The sequence below is a fragment of the Lupinus angustifolius genome, chromosome LG05, assembly GCF_001865875.1.
Source record: "Lupinus angustifolius cultivar Tanjil chromosome LG05, LupAngTanjil_v1.0, whole genome shotgun sequence".
In the NCBI taxonomy this organism is placed as follows: domain Eukaryota; kingdom Viridiplantae; phylum Streptophyta; class Magnoliopsida; order Fabales; family Fabaceae; genus Lupinus; species Lupinus angustifolius.
Window position 1 is genome coordinate 10,395,018 of NC_032013.1, and position 25,146 is coordinate 10,420,163.

General features: G+C 31.0%; 4 protein-coding genes and 1 pseudogene across 5 annotated transcripts; 3 read left to right on the top strand and 2 right to left on the bottom strand.

Moving 5' to 3' along the window:
- On the top strand, positions 529-3,358 carry LOC109347739 (3-oxoacyl-[acyl-carrier-protein] synthase 3 A, chloroplastic-like). 2 transcript variants are annotated; one of them, XM_019587770.1, is made up of 7 exons: positions 529-753; positions 1,217-1,374; positions 1,687-1,823; positions 2,063-2,168; positions 2,258-2,376; positions 2,961-3,025; positions 3,102-3,358. In XM_019587770.1, exons 1-7 carry the CDS (start codon positions 647-649, stop codon positions 3,328-3,330), a joined length of 921 nt encoding a protein of 306 aa, XP_019443315.1. In that variant the 5' UTR covers positions 529-646; the 3' UTR covers positions 3,331-3,358. The 2 variants fall into 2 exon arrangements, with proteins under 2 accessions (XP_019443315.1, XP_019443316.1); XM_019587771.1 differs by having other exon boundaries at positions 532-753; positions 1,226-1,374.
- On the top strand, positions 3,559-5,736 carry LOC109346981 (3-oxoacyl-[acyl-carrier-protein] synthase 3 A, chloroplastic-like). The gene is made up of 4 exons (XM_019586721.1): positions 3,559-3,578; positions 4,095-4,169; positions 4,246-4,468; positions 5,327-5,736. Exons 1-4 carry the CDS (start codon positions 3,559-3,561, stop codon positions 5,546-5,548), a joined length of 540 nt encoding a protein of 179 aa, XP_019442266.1. The 3' UTR covers positions 5,549-5,736.
- LOC109347741 (probable N-acetyltransferase HLS1) lies at positions 12,374-15,408 on the top strand. The gene is made up of 3 exons (XM_019587773.1): positions 12,374-12,642; positions 13,262-13,392; positions 14,544-15,408. Exons 1-3 carry the CDS (start codon positions 12,439-12,441, stop codon positions 15,406-15,408), a joined length of 1,200 nt encoding a protein of 399 aa, XP_019443318.1. The 5' UTR covers positions 12,374-12,438.
- On the bottom strand, positions 16,157-19,235 carry LOC109347740 (photosynthetic NDH subunit of subcomplex B 1, chloroplastic). The gene is made up of 7 exons (XM_019587772.1): positions 18,861-19,235; positions 18,001-18,246; positions 17,736-17,926; positions 17,180-17,437; positions 16,840-16,942; positions 16,552-16,637; positions 16,157-16,460 (listed from the first exon to the last, which is right to left on the bottom strand). The coding sequence occupies exons 1-7, from the start codon at positions 19,197-19,199 to the stop codon at positions 16,295-16,297; spliced, it is 1,389 nt and encodes a 462-aa protein (XP_019443317.1). The 5' UTR covers positions 19,200-19,235; the 3' UTR covers positions 16,157-16,294.
- LOC109347742 lies at positions 20,971-23,598 on the bottom strand (annotated as a pseudogene).

Here is a 25,146-nt window from a genome sequence, read left to right on the forward strand (position 1 = left end):
GGCTCTATAAAACTCAAATCAGTTACCCAAAATATGAGTTTGGATATCATTTTTTCATGATTAAATTGTGATTGAACTTTTTAAATATGGCTCTATAAAACTCAAATCAGTTACCCAAAATTCATTCGGGTAGTTCATTTTAACATCTCTAATTCCAACCAACAAAAATAACACAGATCAAATTGAACCATCCTTTTTATTCAGTTTAGTTTCTGAATTACAAAAAAAAACCGAACCAAATCATTACATCTCTATAAGAAAGTTAAGAAGTAAATTACCATTAAGTCACTAATTAAAGTAAATATTTCAAACATTTTCAAACTTAAGCTAAGAGGAGAAGAATCAAACTTTTTAATAATATTTTTAGGATTAGAATTAGAATTATTGATGTAATGCAACCTCATTAGGAAAAACCAATATGCACATGCATATATGCAACAACCATCAACAACCCAACCAAACTCTTCAATTCATATGTTGTCATTCCCCAAGATTTGAAGTGGATGACCAATCACATTAACATTCATTAACCTTAATGTCACATCTCACACACTTTCCTTGTACTTAGTTCTTTCCGCCAACAACATCACTAAAACAATTACACCACAAAAAGTATAGTGAAAATATTGTTAATATTTTAATATCTATGGCTATGGCTAATGCTTCTGTATTATTCACTCCTCTCATTTCCAACAAATTTGTTTGCTATAGTTCTCTTCAATCATATAATGACATTCCTTCTACTATGCCCAGGTTAGTTTAGCACTTCATTTTTGTAAAATCTTGGTATGGGTTTGTATTAAATTATGTATGTCAAAGTCTTATATATTGAGAACACTAAGCATTGTTATAATGCGTGTACCATAAATCTTGATCATACAATCATAAATCGATATCCACTATTAAAAATTGTTTAGTGACATAAGACCCTTAAAAAAGTTATTCGCATTGATCTTTTAATCTTAACGAGTCTAATAGACCCAATTGTCGGATTCATTGTTGTCACATTCTTAAAACATTGTCCTATATAATTGAAGATTATTTGATTTTTGTAATCCTCAAGGTCTAACCTGCATTTTTTTAGTTGTGATTATAATATTAGAGTTAAAATGTTGTAATTTCATTTATCTTGGTTGATTTTTTATTTTGATGATGATGGATGAGTTTAGTTGTGATTATAATATTAGAGTTTGTTGTTTCTTAAATATAATTCAAGTCTTAGCAGGTTTGTTAGTAGAGGCTGTAAGTTAGTTGGATGCGGTTCTGCTGTGCCAAAACTTCAGATTTCTAATGATGACCTTGCAAAAATAGTTGATACTAATGATGAATGGATATCAAGTCGCACCGGAATTCGTAATCGACGAGTTCTTTCAGGTTTGTTAGTTATTGATATGCAGCAAAAACAGGATAGTTATGATGGTTAAGTTGTCTTGAAACAACTCTTTCAAAAGCTTAAATGGTTTAGGTGAAGTCACACAATTGTTTATTCATTGTGGTTGCGTTTATATTGCATTTACCACAATTGCGGAAAACTGCTGCTAAATCGGCTGCAATTGCGGTCACGATGCTGTTGCAGAAACTACTAAAACCACTTGGTAAATATATAAACCAGGACTTGTTAAAAAGTTATATTGTGCTGTGATGAGCCTAGCTTGCTTTTGCATGATATACTTACTGTTATTGCAGGCAACGAAAACTTGACGAATTTAGCGGTAGAGGCAGCTGGGAAAGCGCTTCAGATGGCGAAGGTTGATCCTGATGATATCGACCTAATATTGATGTGTACATCTACTCCGGACGATCTCTTCGGCAACGGTCCTAAGGTATGGATTAAGAATGTATCACATTTACAAAATGCTTGCATACCATATAGGCCTTGTATCACAAGTAATTAGCAAACCTGAATATGCAGATGCAAAAAATGAACTAATCTTCTTGTCCTCAATGCACTTTCTAATGTTTCAAACTTCTGCTTTCAAATGAATGAAACCTTTCTACAACTTCTCGAATTTCTCGTCTGAATACCGAATTTGTAGATTGGGTTGGTATCTTCTTATTTCAGATTCAAAAAGAACTTGGCATCAACAAATCTGTATTGGCTTATGACATTACAGCTGCATGTAGTGGATTTATTTTGGGCTTAATATCAGCCACTTCGCACATTCGGGGTATGAAACCGTTACTTTATGGAAATGAGATTGTAATAATACCTCTTAATGATTTTGATATTTGACTCTTCTTTTCTATGTGAATGCAGGTAGTGGATTTCAAAATGTTCTAGTAATTGGCGCCGATGCTATTTCGCGATTTGTTGATTGGACAGACAGGGGGTCTTGTATTCTCTTCGGCGATGCTGCTGGTGCTGTACTAGTACAGGTAACTATTTGTTCATGAATCTTGAATGTGTCTAACATTAATAATTTCAAATTTCTCTTAGTAATTTGATCTTATATCTTGCCTATTTCTATTTATTTGATGTATTGTCTTCTTTGTTTAATATAAAGGCGAAATTTAAACTCGTGGGTGAAACTTAACACCTCTAGTACCGATACTTCAGAATGATTGTTGTACCAGTACGTATTTGATCTGATACTTATATACTTTGAATTTTTAGATATGTTTCGCTTAAATAACCTTCAATTACCTTAGAAGTTTTTTCTTTTTCGATCGTAGTATGACGTCATATCTGCATTTCTGTTTCCTAGTTTAACATTGAAGCAATGTTTTCAGCTAATCCATGAACCAACTATTCAAGATTGCAGATAATATATAACCAAAGTTCGGAGTTGAAGCGCGCTGTCCCTTTTCTTTTCTATGAACTGATTTATTCTTTTCTGTAATTTCAAATTTCTCTTAGTAATTTTAAACAAAATCGAAGCACGCCAAATGATGTCCCGATTTCGATGTTCATGACGCTAAATTGATGGCATTACTCCTATGTTATTATGATTACATTGCAGGCCTGCAACCCTGAGGAAGATGGTTTATTTAGTTTCGATTTGCATAGTGATGGTGATGGTCAAAGGTATGTACATATTTTAAGAAATATTTTCTTCTTCATTTAAGCTATGTTACTAAGCATTGAATTTCACTTCATGTAGGCATTTGAATGCTACACTTCAACAATCCGAGGCTGGTAACGCATTCGATCCAAATGGCTCTTTGTTAGATTTCCCTCCTAGGCGATCCGCATATTCGTGCATACAAATGAATGGTAAAGAAGTGTTTCGCTTCGCCGTACGAAAGGTGCCGCGGTCAATTGAATCCGCCCTTTCAAAGGCTGGCCTATCTGTATCTAGCATTGATTGGTTACTTCTCCATCAGGTATAGACAGGTTCACTAGTTGCATATTTTTTTTTATAAGAGAAAAATGTATTCATATGAGCATAAGAGAGGTGTCCACCCAATTTACATAATCAATTTATAGAGCGATGAGATTAATTTACTGTTTAAAAATATCATTTTAGTTAACTTCGGCAACAGTCTCTTCGCTGCGAGAGTACGATTATATACATCTACCCTCCTCGGGTTCTAACAAGAAAGAAAAGATTTGAAAAAATGAAGAAAGAGAACACGAGGTTGAAGATGATGATCCAAAAGCTCAATAAGCTTTTGTGATTTTGAATTGAATATGAATTGAATGAATGAATTGATGATGAAGTACAACAAGGATACTTATATAGGAAATATAGATCCTAACTACCCAAAAGTATCACCCAAAATACCCTTACAACAACTTTCATATAAGCTTGCTTGTATAGCAAGTAATAACAAAATTTTGCCTTGCTAGACTTGTTGGTGCACCAGGCTTGGCCTATGACCGAGTCAAGCTGACCGTGCCAACCTTGGCCTCTGACCGAGCCAAGGTTGCATTCGTGACCGTGTAACTGATGGTGTCTGACCGAGCCATGCACATCTAGTGCTGCATCATTGGGTGAGGCTGGCGCATCAAGGTGGTCTGTTCTGACTGAGGCCACCACATTGTGTGTCTCAGTCACTTTCTGATCGTGAATTCATGCCCTTGACTTATAGGTTCTACTATATGGGAGTCTCGTGCACTCTATCGTACTAATTAACTTTGGAATATTGCATAGCACACATGATAATATTATCTTTCTTAGAGAATTGGAATGTAACATCGATTTGCATAGTGATGGTGATGGTCAAAGGTATGTACATATTTTAAGAAATATTTTCTTCTTCATTTAAGCTATGTTACTAAGCATTGAATTTCACTTCATGTAGGCATTTGAATGCTACACTTCAACAATCCGAGGCTGGTAACGCATTCGATCCAAATGGCTCTTTGTTAGATTTCCCTCCTAGGCGATCCGCATATTCGTGCATACAAATGAATGGTAAAGAAGTGTTTCGCTTCGCCGTACGAAAGGTGCCGCGGTCAATTGAATCCGCCCTTTCAAAGGCTGGCCTATCTGTATCTAGCATTGATTGGTTACTTCTCCATCAGGTATAGACAGGTTCACTAGTTGCATATTTTTTTTTATAAGAGAAAAATGTATTCATATGAGCATAAGAGAGGTGTCCACCCAATTTACATAATCAATTTATAGAGCGATGAGATTAATTTACTGTTTAAAAATATCATTTTAGTTAACTTCGGCAACAGTCTCTTCGCTGCGAGAGTACGATTATATACATCTACCCTCCTCGGGTTCTAACAAGAAAGAAAAGATTTGAAAAAATGAAGAAAGAGAACACGAGGTTGAAGATGATGATCCAAAAGCTCAATAAGCTTTTGTGATTTTGAATTGAATATGAATTGAATGAATGAATTGATGATGAAGTACAACAAGGATACTTATATAGGAAATATAGATCCTAACTACCCAAAAGTATCACCCAAAATACCCTTACAACAACTTTCATATAAGCTTGCTTGTATAGCAAGTAATAACAAAATTTTGCCTTGCTAGACTTGTTGGTGCACCAGGCTTGGCCTATGACCGAGTCAAGCTGACCGTGCCAACCTTGGCCTCTGACCGAGCCAAGGTTGCATTCGTGACCGTGTAACTGATGGTGTCTGACCGAGCCATGCACATCTAGTGCTGCATCATTGGGTGAGGCTGGCGCATCAAGGTGGTCTGTTCTGACTGAGGCCACCACATTGTGTGTCTCAGTCACTTTCTGATCGTGAATTCATGCCCTTGACTTATAGGTTCTACTATATGGGAGTCTCGTGCACTCTATCGTACTAATTAACTTTGGAATATTGCATAGCACACATGATAATATTATCTTTCTTAGAGAATTGGAATGTAACATCATATATATATATATATATATATATATATATATTAATGTGCAGGCTAATGAGAGGATTATTGATGCTGTTGCAAATAGATTAGAAGTTCCATCAGAAAAGTTGATAAAAAATTTAGAAAATTATGGTAACACAAGTGCAGCTTCAATTCCATTAGCATTAGATGAAGGAGTTAGAAGTGGGAAGATTAAGGAAGGCCAAACTATTGCATCTGCAGGATTTGGTGCAGGTCTTACTTGGGGCTCAGCAATTTTTAGATGGTGCTGACAATTTTTCATTCTTCACAAATATGATCAACATTATTGTATCTTTACAATTAATTTTAAACCATTGGGTCAAATTTTGTATAATTTATATAAAATAATCTATGATAAAAATGCATCATGCATCTATTGTAGCATGGCATGGCATGGCAGGATTCAACATTGGAAAAGAAAAAAAAAATCATACTTGTCCAAACTTTTTTACTATACCTTCATGGAAATTTTTCTACTCCACATATTAATGTTATATATATTAGCGTGTCGATCTCTATTCTTATTTTTCTGATATTAATATATACACAAAGTTTTTATAAATTTCTGAATTCGTGACTCTAATAATGATTAGAGTGTTATTAGATGTTTTTCGTGTGTGTCAAATTTGTTCTTCTTAGGGTGATGAAAAGAGAAAATAGAAGTAGGAGATTATATAATTAGTAGTGATACATTGACGGAAAAGAATAAAATAACGGTAGAAATTTTTTATAGTTTGGAATTTTTACTTTTGAGAGTTATCACATTCTATGAACATGCATCCCTCTTACATGTTGTCCTTTGTTATGTTTTTCTCTTTTGTATGTAAGGTTTGATTCACTCATGTTTGTACTCTATATAACTGACCTACGGTTGTGAATAGATTAGTCAGAATCTTATCATGCACCATAGATTTTAACCTTTATCTCAGTATCTTTTCTTTGTAGTGAGTTAATATAATTCAGAAACTTTAGAATGTATTTCATCATATATATCATCATAGAGGGATTCATGATTATTATTTTTATAAGTGTAATTTTGTTAAAGATAATAGAAAAAATTATAACAGAAAATCTAAAAAAGAGATGAGAACCTATAAACCTCTCCAATAAGACTCGCCCAACAAAAACCGAAGGAAATAAAACCAGAGCTGGGACAAGAAAAAACACTAACGTTCTATAATCGGATTAGAAATTCATTTGAACCAAGATAAAAAATGTAGGTATAGCAAAAAATTTTTTTGCCTATAGCTGTTTTAGTCTATCGTATTTAAGTTATAATACATACAAAATGTATTATATCAATACATATAGTTATCAACTTATATATGTAATTATATTATATCTATACTTACGTTTTATTGTCGGTTCATTGATTTAATATATCTATACCTATAATTTTATTTGTTGTCACTATAAGCATTATATAATAGTTAGTAAAAAAACAATTTGATTGAAGAGACTTCTTAGAATATAAAAGCTGAGACTCATTCCTTAAATTTCATGATTCATTTGTTCTTAGTTGCATTTGGACCTGAAAACCAATGTTTTTTTGTGCATATAGAAAGCCAATTATTTGAAACCATGTAGAATAAGTATAAATTTCCAGTCAGAATAGAGACTCTTTTATATTTCATATTTTTTTTAAACAACAAAATTGTATTAAAATAGCACAAAATGTGTACACGGAATACAATAGAATCAAGTTATCTTTAAGTTAGAGTAGTTCATAATATAAAATTTAAGATTTAAACACCATTGGCTAAATGGCAAAACCAATTTTCCCACAATAGAAGAATACCAATATCACAATCTAACTTGGATTAAATCCAACCAGTGTGAAACATCTTTTTTCTCATCACTTTGATTTGAGACTTTGAGGTATATGCTTTGCTAGTATTGATTATTTGTTCGGTCGGGTATGCATTTTTTATTAGATGAGACTCTGGTGTGTATATATATATATATATAATATTTGGAGTGTCATCACAATATAATTAAGAGAGGTGAAAATGTATTCATCACATCATCATGCAATAAGTTTCTAATACTATGCTAATTTTTTAATAAGAATAAAGTAGGTACCTCTACCATTTTGCTATGTTATATACTAAAGACATTACAACATGTTCCTATTCATATTCCTTTAACAATAGTAGAATTCTTTAATCTTCCTGAAGGCTATGGAAGTGTAAGACGCCACAAACTCTAGAGATTGTTATGGTTTGTTGTGGATAGGTTAATTTGGATTATTAGAAATGAAATTGTTTTTTTGTTGAGAAATATGTGAGTTATATGCACATTTTGGATTTAATTCAGACTAAATCTTGGATTTGATTATTTTCTTTTATGAAGCGAGACTCTTTATCTTTTACTAATTTGTGCTTGGATCTAAAACTTTGTATAATATAGTTTCTAAAAATTAATAATTGATCTTTCATTTATATTGATTGGACACCCATTATACTCAGTTTAATACAATCTTTTTTATCGTAAAAAAAAACATGTATAGATAATACATAATACAATATCACACACTAAAGAAATTTATAGTGTACATTAAAAACTCACTTGCATGAGCATGATATATAATTCATTTTAGAAAAAAACATAGTATATAATTTGATACGGCTCGGAAGAAAAAGAAAAGGATTTGATATGTACTTTACTTATTTGTACCAACCCATATGAATGTTTCCGAGGTCAGCTATTAATCTTTAAGAAACTAACACATAAACCGTGGAATTGTATAATATAAAGTTAGTTTCCATAGGGAATTTGCATAAATTCTTATGCGTTCTTCCATGTTAATTTATCATCATCCTTAGTTATATATGTTTAGCAAACACTATACAATAAGGAATGATTGCAATCTTGTTTTTGCTTCTCATTATTTTACTCTAAGATCACAAGAATATAGTCAAATATAGCTGTGCCAATGATCTCAGAAATCATATTCGAATATTATTTATTCCCTATGGTGCAATCAATTACTTAGTGTTAGTGACGGCCAAATAAAAATTACTATTCAAATTTGAGAAACTGTAGAATAGAGGTTCAATAAATTACATTATCTTAAATAAATAACTAAAAGGGCTTAATAAATTACATACAAATATTTTTATTGGATGAAAGGAGAATCAAAAGAAAAAGTGGTACCTCAAAGTTCTTCATACTTTATAATCTTTCGAAGTTTCATTCGGCGTTAAAGAATACAATAAGACCTAAAAAAGAAAGTGCAAAAGTTAAAGAAGATATTAGTGGGTCATACTAATTCTATTCTCATTTTCAATCCCCCACATGATAAATTAGAAGAAAAATGTTAGAAATATAAAAGTCTTTAATATGAAACTTAATGACTCTTAACTAGTCTTATCAAGTTAAAATAATTATAAAAATTAGACAATGAGTTTCAAAAATTTTAAAAAAAATCAATATTTAATTTAACAGATTCAATTATTCTAATTAATTTATATACATGCAAGAGTACAAATTCATAAGGGATATATAGGAGGTATCATATACCAAATATGAATAAACCACTTGACATCATATTTTAGCATGAGGAGAACTTAGGACAAACAATATAATTTCACAAACAAATGTAGTCACATCACTTTTCCTTTATTTTCCAGGCATCAAATTTCTGCAAAACATGTGCCATTAAAACTTGAGGAGATGTTGGAGCAGTCACATTTTCTGTTGTCGAAGTATGTATTATCGATATTCAATTTATTTTTTTATTTGTCAAAAAAGTAAAATATAAATTAAATATATATTAATTTAACATTTTTGACTAATGAAAATAATAATGACAATAAGGTATACTTTTTAAGACAGAAGAAATGTTTCAGAGATATACTTATAATAAACTAGTTGTTTTTTTATCTACACTTTACTATCTGGCTTTATTATTTTTAAAGAAAATTCAAGCAAATCCAAAGCCATAAAAAAGACTAAAGAATAATACAACATGTGGCTTATAAAGTTAGACAAGAAAATAGGTCATTCACCAGACGATTATGATTTTACCAAAATTACAAACTTTGATGATTTTCATAGTAAAAGGACAACTAACATAACTTCCTTATATCAAAGTATAACAATAACAGAAGCTTTGGAAAGATTATTAATATGAACAATCATTTTTTGTAACTCTATCTTGTCCACCTTCACATTTTGGTGATAATTCACAATGTGAGCGTAATCACAAACTTTGGTTATGCATCTGTATTTGGACTTTCTGCTTAAAATACATATTCAAAATTTACTTTAAAGAAAATTTTATTATAATAATAATATAAAAACGACAAAATGTGTATCCAAAGGAATTGTAAATTCGTATATGAACTGTTTTGCTCATAAATATGTTAATGATGTTAAAGAGATTTCCTTTTGCTTTTGTACCATTTGTATGTATCATTTGAAGCAAGTAGCTCAATTGATAAGACTCAAAGTGTCTAAAATTCTAGATTAAATTTTCTATTCCAAAGTGGTATGTTCTAGTACATTTGGACCACAATGTCATAGATTTAAAAAGAGAAAACTTCACCCCAATTTAGAAACAAGACACATCACCTTATAGGATATGACCTAAGAGAAGTTTAACCACCGATATATCAGTGATCTAGTGGTATAAGATTCTACTAGATTCTCAGATAGACAAAAATGTCAAGTGTTCGATTTCTGTTAATAATACTTATTGGGTAGAACAACTACGCATTCCAAAAGAGATTAGTTCATTATTCATATAGTGAGAGATTGTCATTGGTTATACAAAAAAAAATGAAGCTTCTAAGCATAGGCATATGAGCATATCCATTAATTATAGACCTATTCTTTTGATAACACTAAACATTAAGAAACAAAGAAATAGTACAACAACATTTGAAAAAAGAGGTTTAATATATGCATATGATGATGGTGATCAACACCATCCTCACATTGTAGTAGCATCATATCCCACATGTTACCCTGAAAATGTGGTGAAAAGCATGCTTTTTTCATACCACTTCCCTCAATAATTGGTGAAAGGAAAACTAATTTAAAATGGGTTTTGGTTTCTCTAAGGGTTTGAGGCTTTGATTTTCTAACACCTGGTTGCATCTTAAAAAATATATGCCATCATGATTCTATAGAATGCTAAATGACCCACCACCTGTCACTATTCTCTTTCAATGAGTGAATCTCAAGATCAATCAAAGAATATGGATAAATAACTAGTACATAGTTAAATTAGCATTGTGATCTTTTTGGTATGCAATTGTTAGGATTAGTGAAATTTAACAACATTTAAAAACTCAATAATTAGATTTAATATTACATCTTTGCCTAAAATATTTCTACTTTTTTCCATTTTAACTTATTAATTGTTCACCAACTTCAGCTTTTACCCATATATTACTCATACTTGGAATCCCTAAAAATACCATGGAGTATAAAATAATGTTTTAAATTTTACTCAAAATCATAATTGTGATTACAATATTATGATTTCGAGAGTTTTCACATGACATTGCAACTTATTTATCTATTATTATCATAAACACAACCTAACCATAACTACAACCATAATTTAATACATTGATATCAAATAATCTGAATTAGAGCTACGCAAAATCATAAGGGTAATAAAACTCTAGATTTTTAACCCAACTATATTTTTGAAAACTGGAATTAGAAACCTTAAATCAAACTAAAACATCCAAACAAGTGATAAATAATCTATATACTCAATAATTATTAATTTATGAGAAAACATGTTTGCATTAACAATATAAGAACTTTTATCTATGCATCATTCACTATTCATATTTAATTATATTAAAAATCAATAATAATTAAATGATAAATAATATACTAACTATATATAAATATTTACTATCCATAAATACTACCATCTTAATTTATTACCATGGTTAACATTCTAATAATAAATAAAAATCTCAATCATTTCAAACCTTGAGAAATTTGAAGGGTTGAACATTTAGATAAGGATAACTACATGACCTAATATTAGGAAGAAGAGACAATAATTGCACATATAGACAACTACTTTGACTGCAGAAAAAACCTTACTTAAACTGCTTCTGCTGTCATTGCATTTATCATAATAAAGACATCATTATCTCTTTGTAGGTATTGCACACTGAAAATGATAACCTTGTAGTGTAGTAGTTCCACTCATTCTCATTCCTTTACCTTCTACACATTTAATGTAATGGCCAAATAATCTTGAAATGACAACTATATATTAGAAAAAAAATATTAATTTGTGGTGTATATTTATCTGACAAAGAAAGTGCAAATGGCATATTTAATTTGGATGATGTATTGGATCACGCACTACAAACAAAACAACATATTTTGAGCATTATTCAATGCTGTCGAATGAAATATCAGCATTCAAGTAATTTATATTCTTCTCTTTTCTTTTATTTTTGAAGTTCTATTATTACAAATGCTTATCAATATTCTTACGTTATGAACCAATTATATATCTTCAAGCAATTTTTCACTCTTTCATATATATACTAGCGATTTCACTTAAGAATGAAGTTGTCCCATACTAATGCATACAGGTCCATAAGTATGAGTTCGAATATACGAGATCTTATAACATTTACCAACAAAGTCATATCAATTAATATTATCTAAAAGAAATATATTATAGACACTACTATAATTAATTTGCTCTTTATAAACAAACTTGAGATTTATAATAATTATCAATGTTCTAAAGTATGGTCATGGGTAGGTAACGGAATTGCAGAAAAATATACTTAGTATAACAGTAATTGCGAGGTAACACCATTGAAGAAACTCTTAACACCTCAACATTCAGCCACAACTACAGTATATTGCAGAGGTTAACCAAATATTAATGATGTGACATTATAATAAAGAAAAATATTGTTTCAAAAAGAAAAAGGTGACTAAACTTTGGGGGAGTTGCCACGTCTGTATATTCTAGGGGTTCAAAGATGTATATATACCTTACAAACAGATATGGATGATAGACATTGAAAGCTTATAGGAGCTACCAAAACCAAGAAGAACCAAAGCATATATATATATATATTATATAAATCTTCTTGCTCTTATCCTTCACACATTATTATATTAATCTATAATAATACTTACTATGTCTTTGAAGATAGGAGATGAAAGTTGGCAAAAAAAAGCATTAGTAGTTGTAAGAGAGTATGATGAAGAGAGACATAAAGTGTCATTAGAGAAAATGGAGAAGCTTTGTGAAGTTGGTCAGAGAGGAAAACCATCTCTTGTTACTGATCTTATGGGAGACCCTATTTGCCGTATTCGTCATTTTCCATTGCATGTCATGTTGGTATGTAACAATATCTATGTAAATTCAACTTTATATGTTCAGTTTTTTATATTATATATCAACATAAATGTCTGAACTGGTATAACATGTTCATGATATTTAATAATCATTTTGTTTTAAATTGTGGTTTTCTTCTTGGTTGTTGCAGTGTTTTAGACCGTGATTGTAGTTACTATGATTGTATGTGGTTATTATGATGGTTGCAATGTAGATTATGATCATCAGAGTATAATTTTATTGTGATTAGTCGTCACTCTACTATTGTGATTGTGGTAGTTATTGCAACTATAATATTACAGCGGCATCGTATTCTGCAGTTTAAAACAATGATTATTATTATTGTGGGCATCCCCTTGCAAATGTTAGCTATATTAAAATTTTTAATTTGATGTAGTCTAAAGCAATTATATTGTATTCCCATATGATTTCCTCACTGCAATTATAATACAATATGATTGTGGAGAATATTGCGGCTGCATTAAGTAATGTTATCCGTAATTTAATACACTATTAATTATTATAACATTCATAGTTTTAGAGGTTGAAAATGATGATAATGTTTGAATTGTGTAGAAGATAATTTTGGGGGTAATGAATGCTATATTTGGTTAAAGTGCAGGTTGCAGAATATGGAGAAGAAGGAGAAGTTGTAGGAGTGATAAGAGGATGTGTAAAAACAGTTTCAAGAGGGAATTCAATTTATGTAAAACTTGCTTATCTTTTGGGGCTCAGAGTCTCCCAACAACACAGGTTCTATTCCACTCTCCTCATATATTAAATTTATTGAATAATAATCAAAACATCACTTAAAAATTTATGAACATTATCTTCCAAAATAATAATATTCATCATTTAAATAACATTCAATGGTTAATAAATCATTTCACGTGTGTAACTTCCATATATTTAAGTCTAGATAAAAGTTAAAGGTTATATTACATACTTTGTCGTATTAATGCTTCTGCTTTGTTATGATGTTGTTGTGACACTTGTGTGCTTTCTTTTCATGCCTGCCTCTAATCACATAAAATAAGGGAATGGAATGGAAAAAAGAAGTGGTGGTGGATTAGATTCTTAGAAAAAAAGAGAAGAGGTAATGTTCCTAGTATCATGGAAAATATGAAAAAGCATAGGTTAGGCTAGCCTGTCACTGACACATGTATCCACTAAGGTTACTTTAATAAGAAACTGTTTATTGGATAGGATGTCTTGTTCTTATTTTAAATTATTTCACTCAATTTGATACTTAATTCTTCATCTGTCCACAAATTTCACTTTTCCACTTAGTTCAAATCCTTCTCTTCATTCTGATTTCTATATAATTACTTTCAATTATATATCCACTTTAAAATTATATATAAATGAATAAAATAAAGAGTTTAACTTTAATGCACCCTTCTCTTCATTCCGATATTTATATTCTTACCCAATTTAGTGATAAAATTATATTTTTTGTTTCAAAATGTGTGTTATTCTATGCATCATGGGTTGGAATTGGTTGAAATATATATTTAAGTTAAAAGTTTAATTATTAATATTTTTCTAACCAATCAGAACTCATAGTACATGGAGTAAGACAAATTGTTGGACAAAAAATGTGATCATACCAATCAATTGGGTAAGGGTCCTCTAGAGGGAAATGTATAAAAAACAAAGGAAAAACATTTTATGTGATTGTTTTACTCTTTAGATGTAATGAGATGATATTTTAACCCTCAAATGTAAATGCAAAATCAATAATTTGCAATCAATTATATATGTACTAAGATTTTTTTAAGGATGTGTTAATGTATGATTGGTTAATAGAGCACTATATATAAAGAGGCCAAAAGCATTGGCTTCAAAAGCTTTAATACTTTAAAAAGCAATAACAAATTAAAAGCTTAACTTGTCATATACAGGAGATTTGGCATTGGCACAAAATTAGTTAAACATTTAGAAGAATGGTGCAAGCAAAAAGGGGCCAAATATGCATACATGGCAACAGATTGTACAAATGAACCTTCCATCAATTTGTTCACAAAAAAATGTTACTACTCAAAGTTCAGAACTCTAACCATGCTAGTTCAACCTGTTCATGCTCATTACAAACCAATCAACTCAAATATTGCTATTCTTCACATTCCACCATCCCTAGCAACATCAATCTATAACCATATATTTGCTAATTCAGAATTTTTCCCTAGAGACATAGATTTAATTTTATCAAACAAGCTCAATTTGGGTACATTTATGGCCATACCAAAAAAGTACCTACCCAAATGTGATCTAAAAAAGGGTATCTACCCTCCAAGCTATTCAATATTAAGTGTGTGGAACACTAAAGAAGTTTTCAAATTACAAGTTAAAGGGGTGTCACCACTAGCACATGCATGTTGTGTAGGTACAAGGATATTAGATGAATGGTTACCATGGCTAAGGGTACCTTCATTCCCTGATGTTTTTAGGCCATTTGGGGTGTATTTTCTATATGGATTACACATGGAGGGTAAGTATGGTAGGAAACTTATGAAGGGTCTTTGTGGATTTGTGCATAATATGGCTAGAGATGAGGGTGGTTGTGGGGTTATTGTGGCTGAATTGGGCCAAAGGGACCCAGTTAAAGAAGCAGTCCCACATTGGAGGAAATTCTCTTGGGCTGAAGATATGTGGTGTATTAAGAATCTTGAGGACTCAAGGGAAATTTCTGAGAAATGTGGGCCATTTGATTGGTCCACTTCTAGATCCTCTTCACCAGTAATATTTGTTGATCCTAGAGATTTTTGATACCCTATAATTCTTTAAGGTGCTATTTGTGAGTCGGGTTTTAGATAGGAAGAAAGAAAAATGAAAAGTTTTCGAGCCATCTTACAAGTGTAATTCGTGGCTATGAAATATTTCATTTTCCTCTAAAATTCAACTCGCAGATGAATCCTAAGGAGACAAAATGAAAATGTTGGTAATTTTTTTTTTTCTTTTTTGACATTGTAAGGTGTAAAGTATGTAACTATCTAATGAAAGTAGTAACTCAGATTTGGATTTATTATGGTCAATTTATAACAACATGAAATCTCAACATTTCAAAATATTTCTTCAAAGTTGGAAATTGAAGGAACATTATTTAAAGTTTTAGAAATGTGAGGCTGAGGCATCATTGATAATAGTTTCATGTTTAACCAAGCTGATATTAAAGCTAGTAACATTTGTTTACTTATGAACTGAATCTATTGATATAATAATGTAAGTGGATAATGCAAGTTGTAGCATTGATTTTTTTTAAGAATGCATGAGTAGAGAATAGTATCTTGATACATGAGAAGTGATGATTCTAGTGGCAAAATTGCTCTTTAGGGTATATGTAGTTTTATAAATTGCTCTTTGCAATCGCAATATTGCGACTCGGGGAGTTTCAACAACAGTATCACGTCTATAATTGCGGTCATATCTATCGTATTTTCCCGCAGTTGTGATATACTCAATGACAATTTAAAACACTGTATTGCATGTGCGCGCAACAAACTTGTGATAGTGAATATATATATACACAGTGATTTAACTTTCATATTCCTGACTTCTCATCCAGAACATGAATGAACCATAAATTTGTAGAGATACATTCATATCAATCAACTTAATCACAATTCAAGAACCTTTCTCCCTTTTCACTCTCTTACTATACAAAAGCTAGAGACACATTGAATGTTTGAACTGCATTTTTTACAGCCTCAACATCAATATCAATCAACTTCCCTGTCTTTGATGTTATTACAATGCATTTCTTCTCTTCGGCCTCCGGGACGAATTTTTTCGCCTTCTCTTCAGAGCTAAATAGCGCGATACTGCACAATAAGAGCAAATATTTTGTTGCAGCAATGTGAATCTATCTTGTATGATACTTTAAAGTAACATGTCATTTCTCAATTTTGTTACCTTGGTTTGTCGCGCGCATTTGCGAGCTGAACCGCAACTGTATTGGTAGCTATGACTCCAACTGAATCATTAATAAGTGCAGCCAGCTGAAGCATACAACAAAAGAATGAAATTCCATGAGTATAGTACAAATACTATGCATGTTCAATAGCATATTGTTCTGTCCCTTATTTAGTGTTTATTCATTCACTATTTCACACTTTATAGTTTTTGTCATTCTCTTATTACTATGTACTTATCTTCATATGTTTGTTACTTGTAAAAGTTATTGGAAGATTCTTTAAGCACCTGTCCTGGGGTGGTGATGAAGACTATTGAAGCATCTTCAAAGTATTCTTCCACATTTTCCCTTTCTTTCTCATGTGGGATAACGAAAATCGGTGTGAACTCCCTGTTACTCGAATTGTAATTAGTAAAAATATTATCAGTACATTCATACCAGATAATGAAAGAAGATAAAATAGGAAAGACTAGAAGGACATACTCATAAGTGCTAAGGAACAATGATTAAGTCACGAGTTAAATTGGTACATTTGTCGATATAAACGAGTTTTGCACTTATATTCGATGATATTTTTTTTGCATGAGGGTGAATCTATATCAGATTAAGAATACTGAAATTTCATACCTTATACTATCAGCAATTTCAGCCCAAACTTCAATGGGTAGTAAGCTATCAAGATCACCCCTAGATTGCATTGAAGCCTTTGAATCTGATTCTATCCCATGAATTATAACATATTTTCCTTTCTCTGCACCAACTTTTGTATACTTTTCCTTCACAACCTCCTTCACTTTCTTCGAAATTGATACCCGAAGTGGTGACACGATATGCCTCGGAACGTCGCGAAATGGTTTTCCAAGCCACTCAGCCATCTGATGATACCTAATCAAGCAAACTCATTGAAAACATTTTCAGTCTCATACTTGTTGCTGAAGAAGTTCATTCGGCGAGCGAAAAATTCTTCATAACATGACTATAATACAATATATAAAATTAACAACGAAACACAAATCTTAAATCAGAAGAGATGAGTAGATGTAAAAGGTTGCGGAATATAGTTAAGAGTATCGAAAAGTCTCCTATATGGATGTGTGGCAGAATATGTACTCCCGACACAGATATAGTGACTATATTTGCGTAATAAGAAGTCCAAATCATTTGTGCATTACTATAAACTCACATGTTATATCCTCCCTCGGAGAGATTTAGAGTATCAGGTGTGAAAGTTTCCGATAATAGTAATCCTGCTCCTGCAGCATTCACATTCGGGTACACATAGCTAACTCGATCTCTCGCAGTTGTCATAAACAAAAATGCTGCATGTCCAAGGCCTGCCAATTTGGTGCTTAAAACCATGTCATAGTACCTATTCTGTAAGTATAATACAATAATCACAACCATTGCCGTAATAGCGACCGCAATTTAAAACACTGATGGTGACTAACCTTTAGGAGTCCAACCATGTCGGTATACTCGGCAGGTTCAGGAAGTTGATCATCAGGGTCATAAGCAGTTGCATACCTTACATTCTTATTCATTTCATAAGTTTGTTTCCCTCTAGGGGATGCTACAATATCAATCTTCACACCAGGGTACCTATCCTTAAGTAATTGGATTATTGGAAAGAATAACAGATTCTCATAAACACCACCAGAGACCACACAGCAACAATTCCGAACATCTCCTCTCACCTAGGAACCACAAATATTCTTGTTACAGTTAACCATAAGGATAGGGGTATATTCATATCGACTAATTAAGGATTGGATCAAGTAGAGTTTTGAGTCGAATTTAATATGAATTATTTTTTTAACTTAACATCAAGTTAATTAAAGTTTATAAACTTTCGAGTGGGTTAACGAACTCAAATTTATATCGTCTAACAGCTTGAATAATGATAATTTATATATAGAGAGAGTGAATCCATTTATATCAAGTTAAAATTAACTCTTGTATCGTTAATAATTTTTTTATATACAATAAATTTAATTAAACTAACAGTTAGATTGAAAGTTCATACCTACAAATCTCATATATCATATTTCACGTAAATCCAAAATATTTAATTATATATGTATTGAAATTATGAGTCAAATGATTTAAATGATATATAGTTATCAATCAAGTAAAATTTATACGACAAAAAAAGTTATTAACCGTATAAGATTTAATGTAATTTAAAACGACTTAAATGGACCACTCTCGGTATTTATATATGTAATTATATATTTAATATGTATAACTCTATATATTCATGGATATGTTTATAGAATTTGAAATGAATATCGGTTTATTTTGATTTCACCTTGAGTGGCAAGGAGGCTAGCTCAACTGAATATCCAGCTGGGAATTTCAAGTATCCAAAACGGTTATTTGGGTCATCAGGTAGCCTTGGATCCTCTTCTTGTTTACCATCTACAAACAATGAGCCATATTCCATTTCTGGGTCCTCACCATCATCAAATGGGTCTAGCCATGGGTTCTTCTTTTTGAGATTTGTAATATGAGATACATTATTTTTTTGTTTTCTAATAGTGGAATGATGAAATAGAACATGATTGGAAAATGGGTTTGTGAGGAAATGTGAGAAAGTTTTTGGATTTGGAACCAAATGATATGTTGTAGTTGTTGTTGTTGAAGCCATTGGAGTTAGTTAGTTTGTTCTTCAAACTTGTTTTCTTTTTGTTAGGTAGTTAGTTAATGAAATATGAGAGCATTTGAATGTGTGGAAAAGGGTTGGATAAGTGGGTCCCTCTCAACTTCCTTCAATCTTCTAATGCTCTCTCAAAATTATCCTCATATATAAATCTTCTATTTTCCTAACCTCCCAATCTTGGTAGAGAGATAAAATCATTAAATTTTGGTCTCTTCACTTTTTGGTCTCTTCACTTTTTGGTCCTTGTAAACATAATTGAGACACTAACTCTATGGTACATGATAATAATCATATAAAATATATCATCATATTAAATCATCTTATAAATCTTCATACTCGTATAAAAATGATATATATCACTTATAAATTAATTATTAATAAATAAAATATTGTTTTTTAGGTAAAAACTTAATAAAAGAATATATCATTTTCCTAAAATCATTTCTTAGGTGATATTCTAGAATTAGAACTCAATCTCAAGTAAAATTTGTCCATAAATGCTCATTTTTACTAAATTTCATTTCATTTTAAAAGCAAAATAAGTTCGTATATTCTCTACCATTATTTGTTCTTTATATTCAACTTTGTCAAGTAATTTTAGTTTAAAAGTCGTTAATTCATTATTTGCTTAAATTCTAATTATTATAATATAATGGTTATAGTTTTAAAAAATATAGAATTTTTTTCATTTTGTGTTACTAATAATTATGTTATTCCATTGAGAATGGAGAGATTTGTGTATTTTTTAAAATAACCTTACTTCACCCGGGTATAAAAAAGTTTAAATGAAACAAAAACCTATTGTATAAAGTCAAATGAAAAGGGCAATATTAAGTATTATAAGTACATTGTTTGAATGAATAAAAAAAGGAACTTTATACTGAAAAATATTACCTTTAACATAAATATTGGAAAAACAAGATATAAGAAGAAGAATTATAAATACGTTTGTAAGACCATAAGTGTAGTTTGTGATTGCATGAACTTTTTTTGTTCCTTTATCATTGTTTCTAATTCGGATTACGGCCGTTGCAGCAGTGTGAATTATTTTATGACTGTAGTTGCAGTGTGATTACAGTCATCGTATCATCAAGATTCAATATCACATTACAATTGTAGTGTGATACGGTCACAACGATCACCACAACAACAATATAGGAATCATTGGAATAGATGTTAACACTTCATTTTCAATCTTTTCTGCTACCTACCATTGAAAATATTGAGAAAATGAAAGAAACCTGCTTCCTGACCCACAGAAGAGTTATAAAAACGATACTTGGTTGAGACATAAATAAATTCTCAATCCAACTCGTTTTAAGGGATAGGTATTATAAATTTTTCATAGAAGAGTTTGTGTCCTTTAACACATATATGTGGAACTTTGTGAACCATAAGCCTATAGTTACGGCAAGTATCTGTTCGATATGCCAACTGTGAAGAACAAGTCCCACATTGTATCGAAGTGGATGAGTTGAAGAACATATAACTGGATCGACTCATAGACTTAGTACCTTAAAGCTTTGAGTCAAGATATGATGTCAAACTCACTTATACGTTTCTTTCACTTAGCTCATGAAAGAATATTTTAGCCCGAGGTAGTTGTGGAATGTACAAAACCCAAAAGCCATTTTTTTTATTTGAGAAAGCAAAATGGCCTTTTGCAAATTTTGAAATTGTTATGTATTGAAGATATACTAAAAAACATGCTGCTAACCAATTACAGTATACCTTATTTTTATCAAAAATAGTGTCTTAGTTGACCCTTAATGAAAAGTTATATGATTAATTGATAAAAGTATAACACAATCAATTTTATGACTTCAAATTCACACATTATGATTTACTGCTCAAAATATCAATCTGTGAATTGGACTAAGCTAGAATTTCCTAAGTGGAACTTGATTTCCACTTCAAAATGAGAAATATTGCTTAATATTCTGTGATGTATTTACATAAAGATCTCATGCTCTAAAAAAATGATCCATTGAAGGACTACTTAATATTCTGTTTAACTCATTTAATTCTTATGCAACAATCTTCCTGAGATTGCAGCCATAATCTGAGGTACTTGAGGTGAATCAATTTTTGGTTTTCGGATCTTCGAATCGCCGCTGCACGTAGACTTTACGAATTCAAGGGTAACTGTTGGTGCTGAAATGGTGCTGATGTTGCCTCCAACTGAGAAGGGTGAGGATGATTGTGCTCCCCTTCATAAGTTGCAACTAGGATAGATTGGTCATCCACACTTCTTTGCACCTAAATAACCAAAACAAGAGCAAAACCAACTTAGCTTCTGATCCAGTTCTATAGTTCCTAGTTCTTACAACTTAGTTAGCACTTAATTAGCTTAGAAATTGTTTCTTGAACATCAAATTGTTATGTATTTTTTTATGTATGTATATAAAGAATACAAGAAGTAATTAAGAGTTAAGATAAAAGCATATGGATAAGGTATCAAAAACAATGTTCAAAACTTTGATATTCAAATAATAAGATTTTTACCTTCTTTTTCACAATGCAGATTGGAGCAAAAGAACATTTGAAGTATGCTCTTGGAAAAGGGTTATCTCTTGTCACCTTTTGCCCATACTTCCTCCATTGGTATCCATCTTTCACAATCTGAAACCATATATAATGAAAAAGCATGTTAAACATTTTTTTTATTCTATGCTATATATATAGGAGTAACCTTATCTGTCCAAAAATTCGGACAACTTTACTCTTTATAACACAAATGAGTACTCTGTGCTATAAAAATCGAAGTTGTCCGAAAATTATGGACAATGGTTGCTATCAGAATAGTTGTTCGAAAATTGCGAAAAACAAAGTCATACAAGGCTTGTATCAGATGCTTCAGTCCTGACATAAACTCTTGGAATTTTTGCTTTGATGGTTTCTTCTCCCCTTAGTTTCTTGCATGATTCTTCATCAATGTAGCTACTTTGTGAGTTTCCATTATTAATTCTCATTATCTTACTAATGTTGTTGCTGATTTTAGACTTCCTTTTCTTTGAAGATGGACTAAGTTTTTCAGGATTTTTGCTCATATATTCCATCAAGTGGCTTTTCAAACTGTTGTAGTTCTCACACACCACTGAGAGCATTTCCATCAGTTTCTTGTTTTCTGCACTTGCTCTCTTCAATTCTAGCTCCAACTCAATAGTGGGCTGAAATGGCAAACATATATTTAAGGATATTAGGATCTTTCATAGAGATTGATGTAAGGTAGCGTTTGGTACATAGACAAAACAGGATGGAACAGGACAATTCTCTTTGCTTTTACTCGTGACCGAAATGTTCTATTTTTAAGTTTCTTTGTCTCGTTCTATTTATAAAATAAACCAAACACGACACAAATCATATCTTCTCTTCGATCGTGTTGTTCTGACATGTCTATCAAACACTATCCAAAGGCTTCCACTATGTACTAGTGACCAAAAGTAGAAAACAATTAATCACTCATTGAAGCAAATGGTGCCTCAGACTCAATGAGCAATATTAAAGAAAGATGCACTTTATCATTCTAAGGCAGTGATTTAAGCTCTTTTACATTGATGAAGAATCATGCAAGAAACCAAGGGAAGAAGAAACCATTAAAGCAAAAATTTCAAGAGTTTATGTCCGGATTGAAGCTTCTGATAGAAGCCTTGTATGACTTTGTTTTTCGCAATTGTGGTGTGATTCTGAATCACTATGATGCGTCCACAACGCAATCGCATTGGACTGCATCAGGGCATCATCATACCGCATCGAATTCAAAAATAATTTTTTAATCACAAAATAACTCACACTACAACGACCGCAATCCGCATCGCAACTGCGGCAATGACTTCAATCATAGTAAATACAACGATAATTTAAAACACAGTTGTAAACCTTAAATAAATTGTGCTATAATCTGATAAACTATCACTACAACTAAGGGAAAACAAAACAAAAATAATTGGCTCAACTAAGATACACTAACCTCTTCTTTCACAAGAAACTTGGACATCCTCAATGAGAATAATTTGCTTTCTACCTCCTTCTTCTGAAATCAACACACATGACAACAAATTATTCCCTATATCAGACATTATTCTAAGAGAAGCATTGCATTTCACAAAAGAGCTTTTTTTTTTAATCTTGAAATAGCTTATATATTATTCAACTTGTTATATATATATATATATATATATATATATATATACTTACAGTAACTTGTTCATGAATTCTGTAGGAATTAATGTTGAGATCCAAGGAAGTGTTAATCCATGTTGAACTATCCATGTCTGCCTAATAAAATCAAACAAAGTATCACTTGTTCAAAGCAAAACCAACTTAATATCTAGTTTTTGTGAAGTATCTATAGCTTTTGAGAAGCCTTAAACTTTGAGAAATTTGTAGTAAAGAAAGTGAGACAAAGCATATATATATATATATATATATATATAGAGAGAGAGAGAGAGATAGGAAGGTGGGAAGCATTAGAAGCAGTGAAAAATGAAGCTTATCCACTTCTTTTTTATAATTTGTTTATCTATGTAGTATTATAAATACATCAGAAATAAATGCTTGGTAGTATGAGCAGAAGGAAGACGGAGTATACTAAATGTAAATTTAAAAATAGATGGATAAATATGAGGATCATATCATACCACAAGTCGTTAGATGTAGTTATTTTAAGTCAATTATATAATAAGATGGTGGAGAAAATGCGGAGATGAGAATAATAAGATTCAAGCGGATTGGATGAGGTGGCAGTGTTTCGGGTATCTATGTTATAAAAATGTATCACTAAATATCAATAAGATAATAGACCTTTATATAAGAGAAATGTTGTGTTGGATGAGTGAATACACTAAATAAGATAGGAAGAGAAATGAATGCATTGAAAAGAAATTTGGAATAACTATTGTAGAAAAGATAGTAGAATCATGTTTTAAATTATTTAGATATATGTGTAAAAGCCCATTATAAAAAAGTACATCAAATAAAGGCTAGTCCAATTTCTAGAAAAAAAGGAAGACAAAAAAAATCGTTGATGAAATTATTAAGAAAAACTTAGAAATCCATGTTTTATTAATAAATTTATAATAAAATACTATAACATCGTTCGGCTAATCTTGTGAGATAAATGTTTGGTTATTTTATTATTATAATTACAAGAATAGATAAGAAGAAATTGTTTATCCATGTCATGTTTATAAAGGTGGATATGTAGTATATAATAAGTGGATCAAAATAAAAGATGAAGAGTTTGAATTCTTGGTACACAAAAGCATAAAGCAATGGAAGTCAAAGTCATATCTCTCAATCATAATTATAATAGTGACTTTTGGATTCAATGGAGCCTTGTGTTACCATGCACTGTATGAGATTATGATATTTGTAAACTATTTATAAACTTTAAATACTTAACATTACAAATAATAAGTTATAGTTATATAGGTATCTACTAAAATAAATATTATAGGTATATTTTTAATATTATAGCATCAAGATTCAAGGGAACGGTTAATAAGATTTATAAGATGAAATCGAACTACAATGAAAAGCCCAAATAAATATTAGATATATGGATATTGAAGCCCATTCTCAATCCAAACCGAATAAGATGTAGCACTTTTGGTTAGCTTTCTTGGTTGTTAAATTACTTTGGGTTGTAATAGTTAGGTTCATTTCTAATATAGTTTAAGAATCTAGAAAAAGATGAGTTTTGTTAAAGTTTTAATGAAAATAGAGAAATAGACACATGAAGTGGAACTTAGAATGAGACAAGTCAGACAATATATTTACTCTCAAGGTAATTGGTCAATCCAATAAATATAGTTTATATAAATCGAACATTTAATTATTTGATTTACTGAGGATTTAATATGATATTACATAACTAGACCAATGATTTATTGGTCTCTTTCAAACTATTGAAATCAAAGAAGAGATTTTAGTA

What these genes read in the sequence shown, in the direction of transcription:
- LOC109347739 (XM_019587770.1), top strand. Translation starts at nt 647, where the DNA reads ATGGCTATGGCTAATGCTTCTGTATTATTCACTCCTCTCATTTCCAAC. An exon ending in ATTCCTTCTACTATGCCCAG is followed by an intron (nt 754 to 1,216) that starts GTTAGTTTAGCA and finishes ATATAATTCAAG; the next exon opens with TCTTAGCAGGTTTGTTAGTA. An exon ending in AGCCACTTCGCACATTCGGG is followed by an intron (nt 2,169 to 2,257) that starts GTATGAAACCGT and finishes ATGTGAATGCAG; the next exon opens with GTAGTGGATTTCAAAATGTT.
- LOC109346981 (XM_019586721.1), top strand. Translation starts at nt 3,559, where the DNA reads ATGAAGAAAGAGAACACGAG. An exon ending in ATGAAGAAAGAGAACACGAG is followed by an intron (nt 3,579 to 4,094) that starts GTTGAAGATGAT and finishes AATATTGCATAG; the next exon opens with CACACATGATAATATTATCT. An exon ending in AGTGATGGTGATGGTCAAAG is followed by an intron (nt 4,170 to 4,245) that starts GTATGTACATAT and finishes CACTTCATGTAG; the next exon opens with GCATTTGAATGCTACACTTC.
- LOC109347741 (XM_019587773.1), top strand. Translation starts at nt 12,439, where the DNA reads ATGTCTTTGAAGATAGGAGATGAAAGTTGGCAAAAAAAAGCATTAGTA. An exon ending in TTCCATTGCATGTCATGTTG is followed by an intron (nt 12,643 to 13,261) that starts GTATGTAACAAT and finishes GTTAAAGTGCAG; the next exon opens with GTTGCAGAATATGGAGAAGA. An exon ending in AGAGTCTCCCAACAACACAG is followed by an intron (nt 13,393 to 14,543) that starts GTTCTATTCCAC and finishes TGTCATATACAG; the next exon opens with GAGATTTGGCATTGGCACAA.
- LOC109347740 (XM_019587772.1), bottom strand. Translation starts at nt 19,199, where the DNA reads ATGGCTTCAACAACAACAACTACAACATATCATTTGGTTCCAAATCCA. An exon ending in TAGCCTCCTTGCCACTCAAG is followed by an intron (nt 18,247 to 18,860) that starts GTGAAATCAAAA and finishes TGTGGTTCCTAG; the next exon opens with GTGAGAGGAGATGTTCGGAA. An exon ending in GAAATTGCTGATAGTATAAG is followed by an intron (nt 16,943 to 17,179) that starts GTATGAAATTTC and finishes TTCGAGTAACAG; the next exon opens with GGAGTTCACACCGATTTTCG.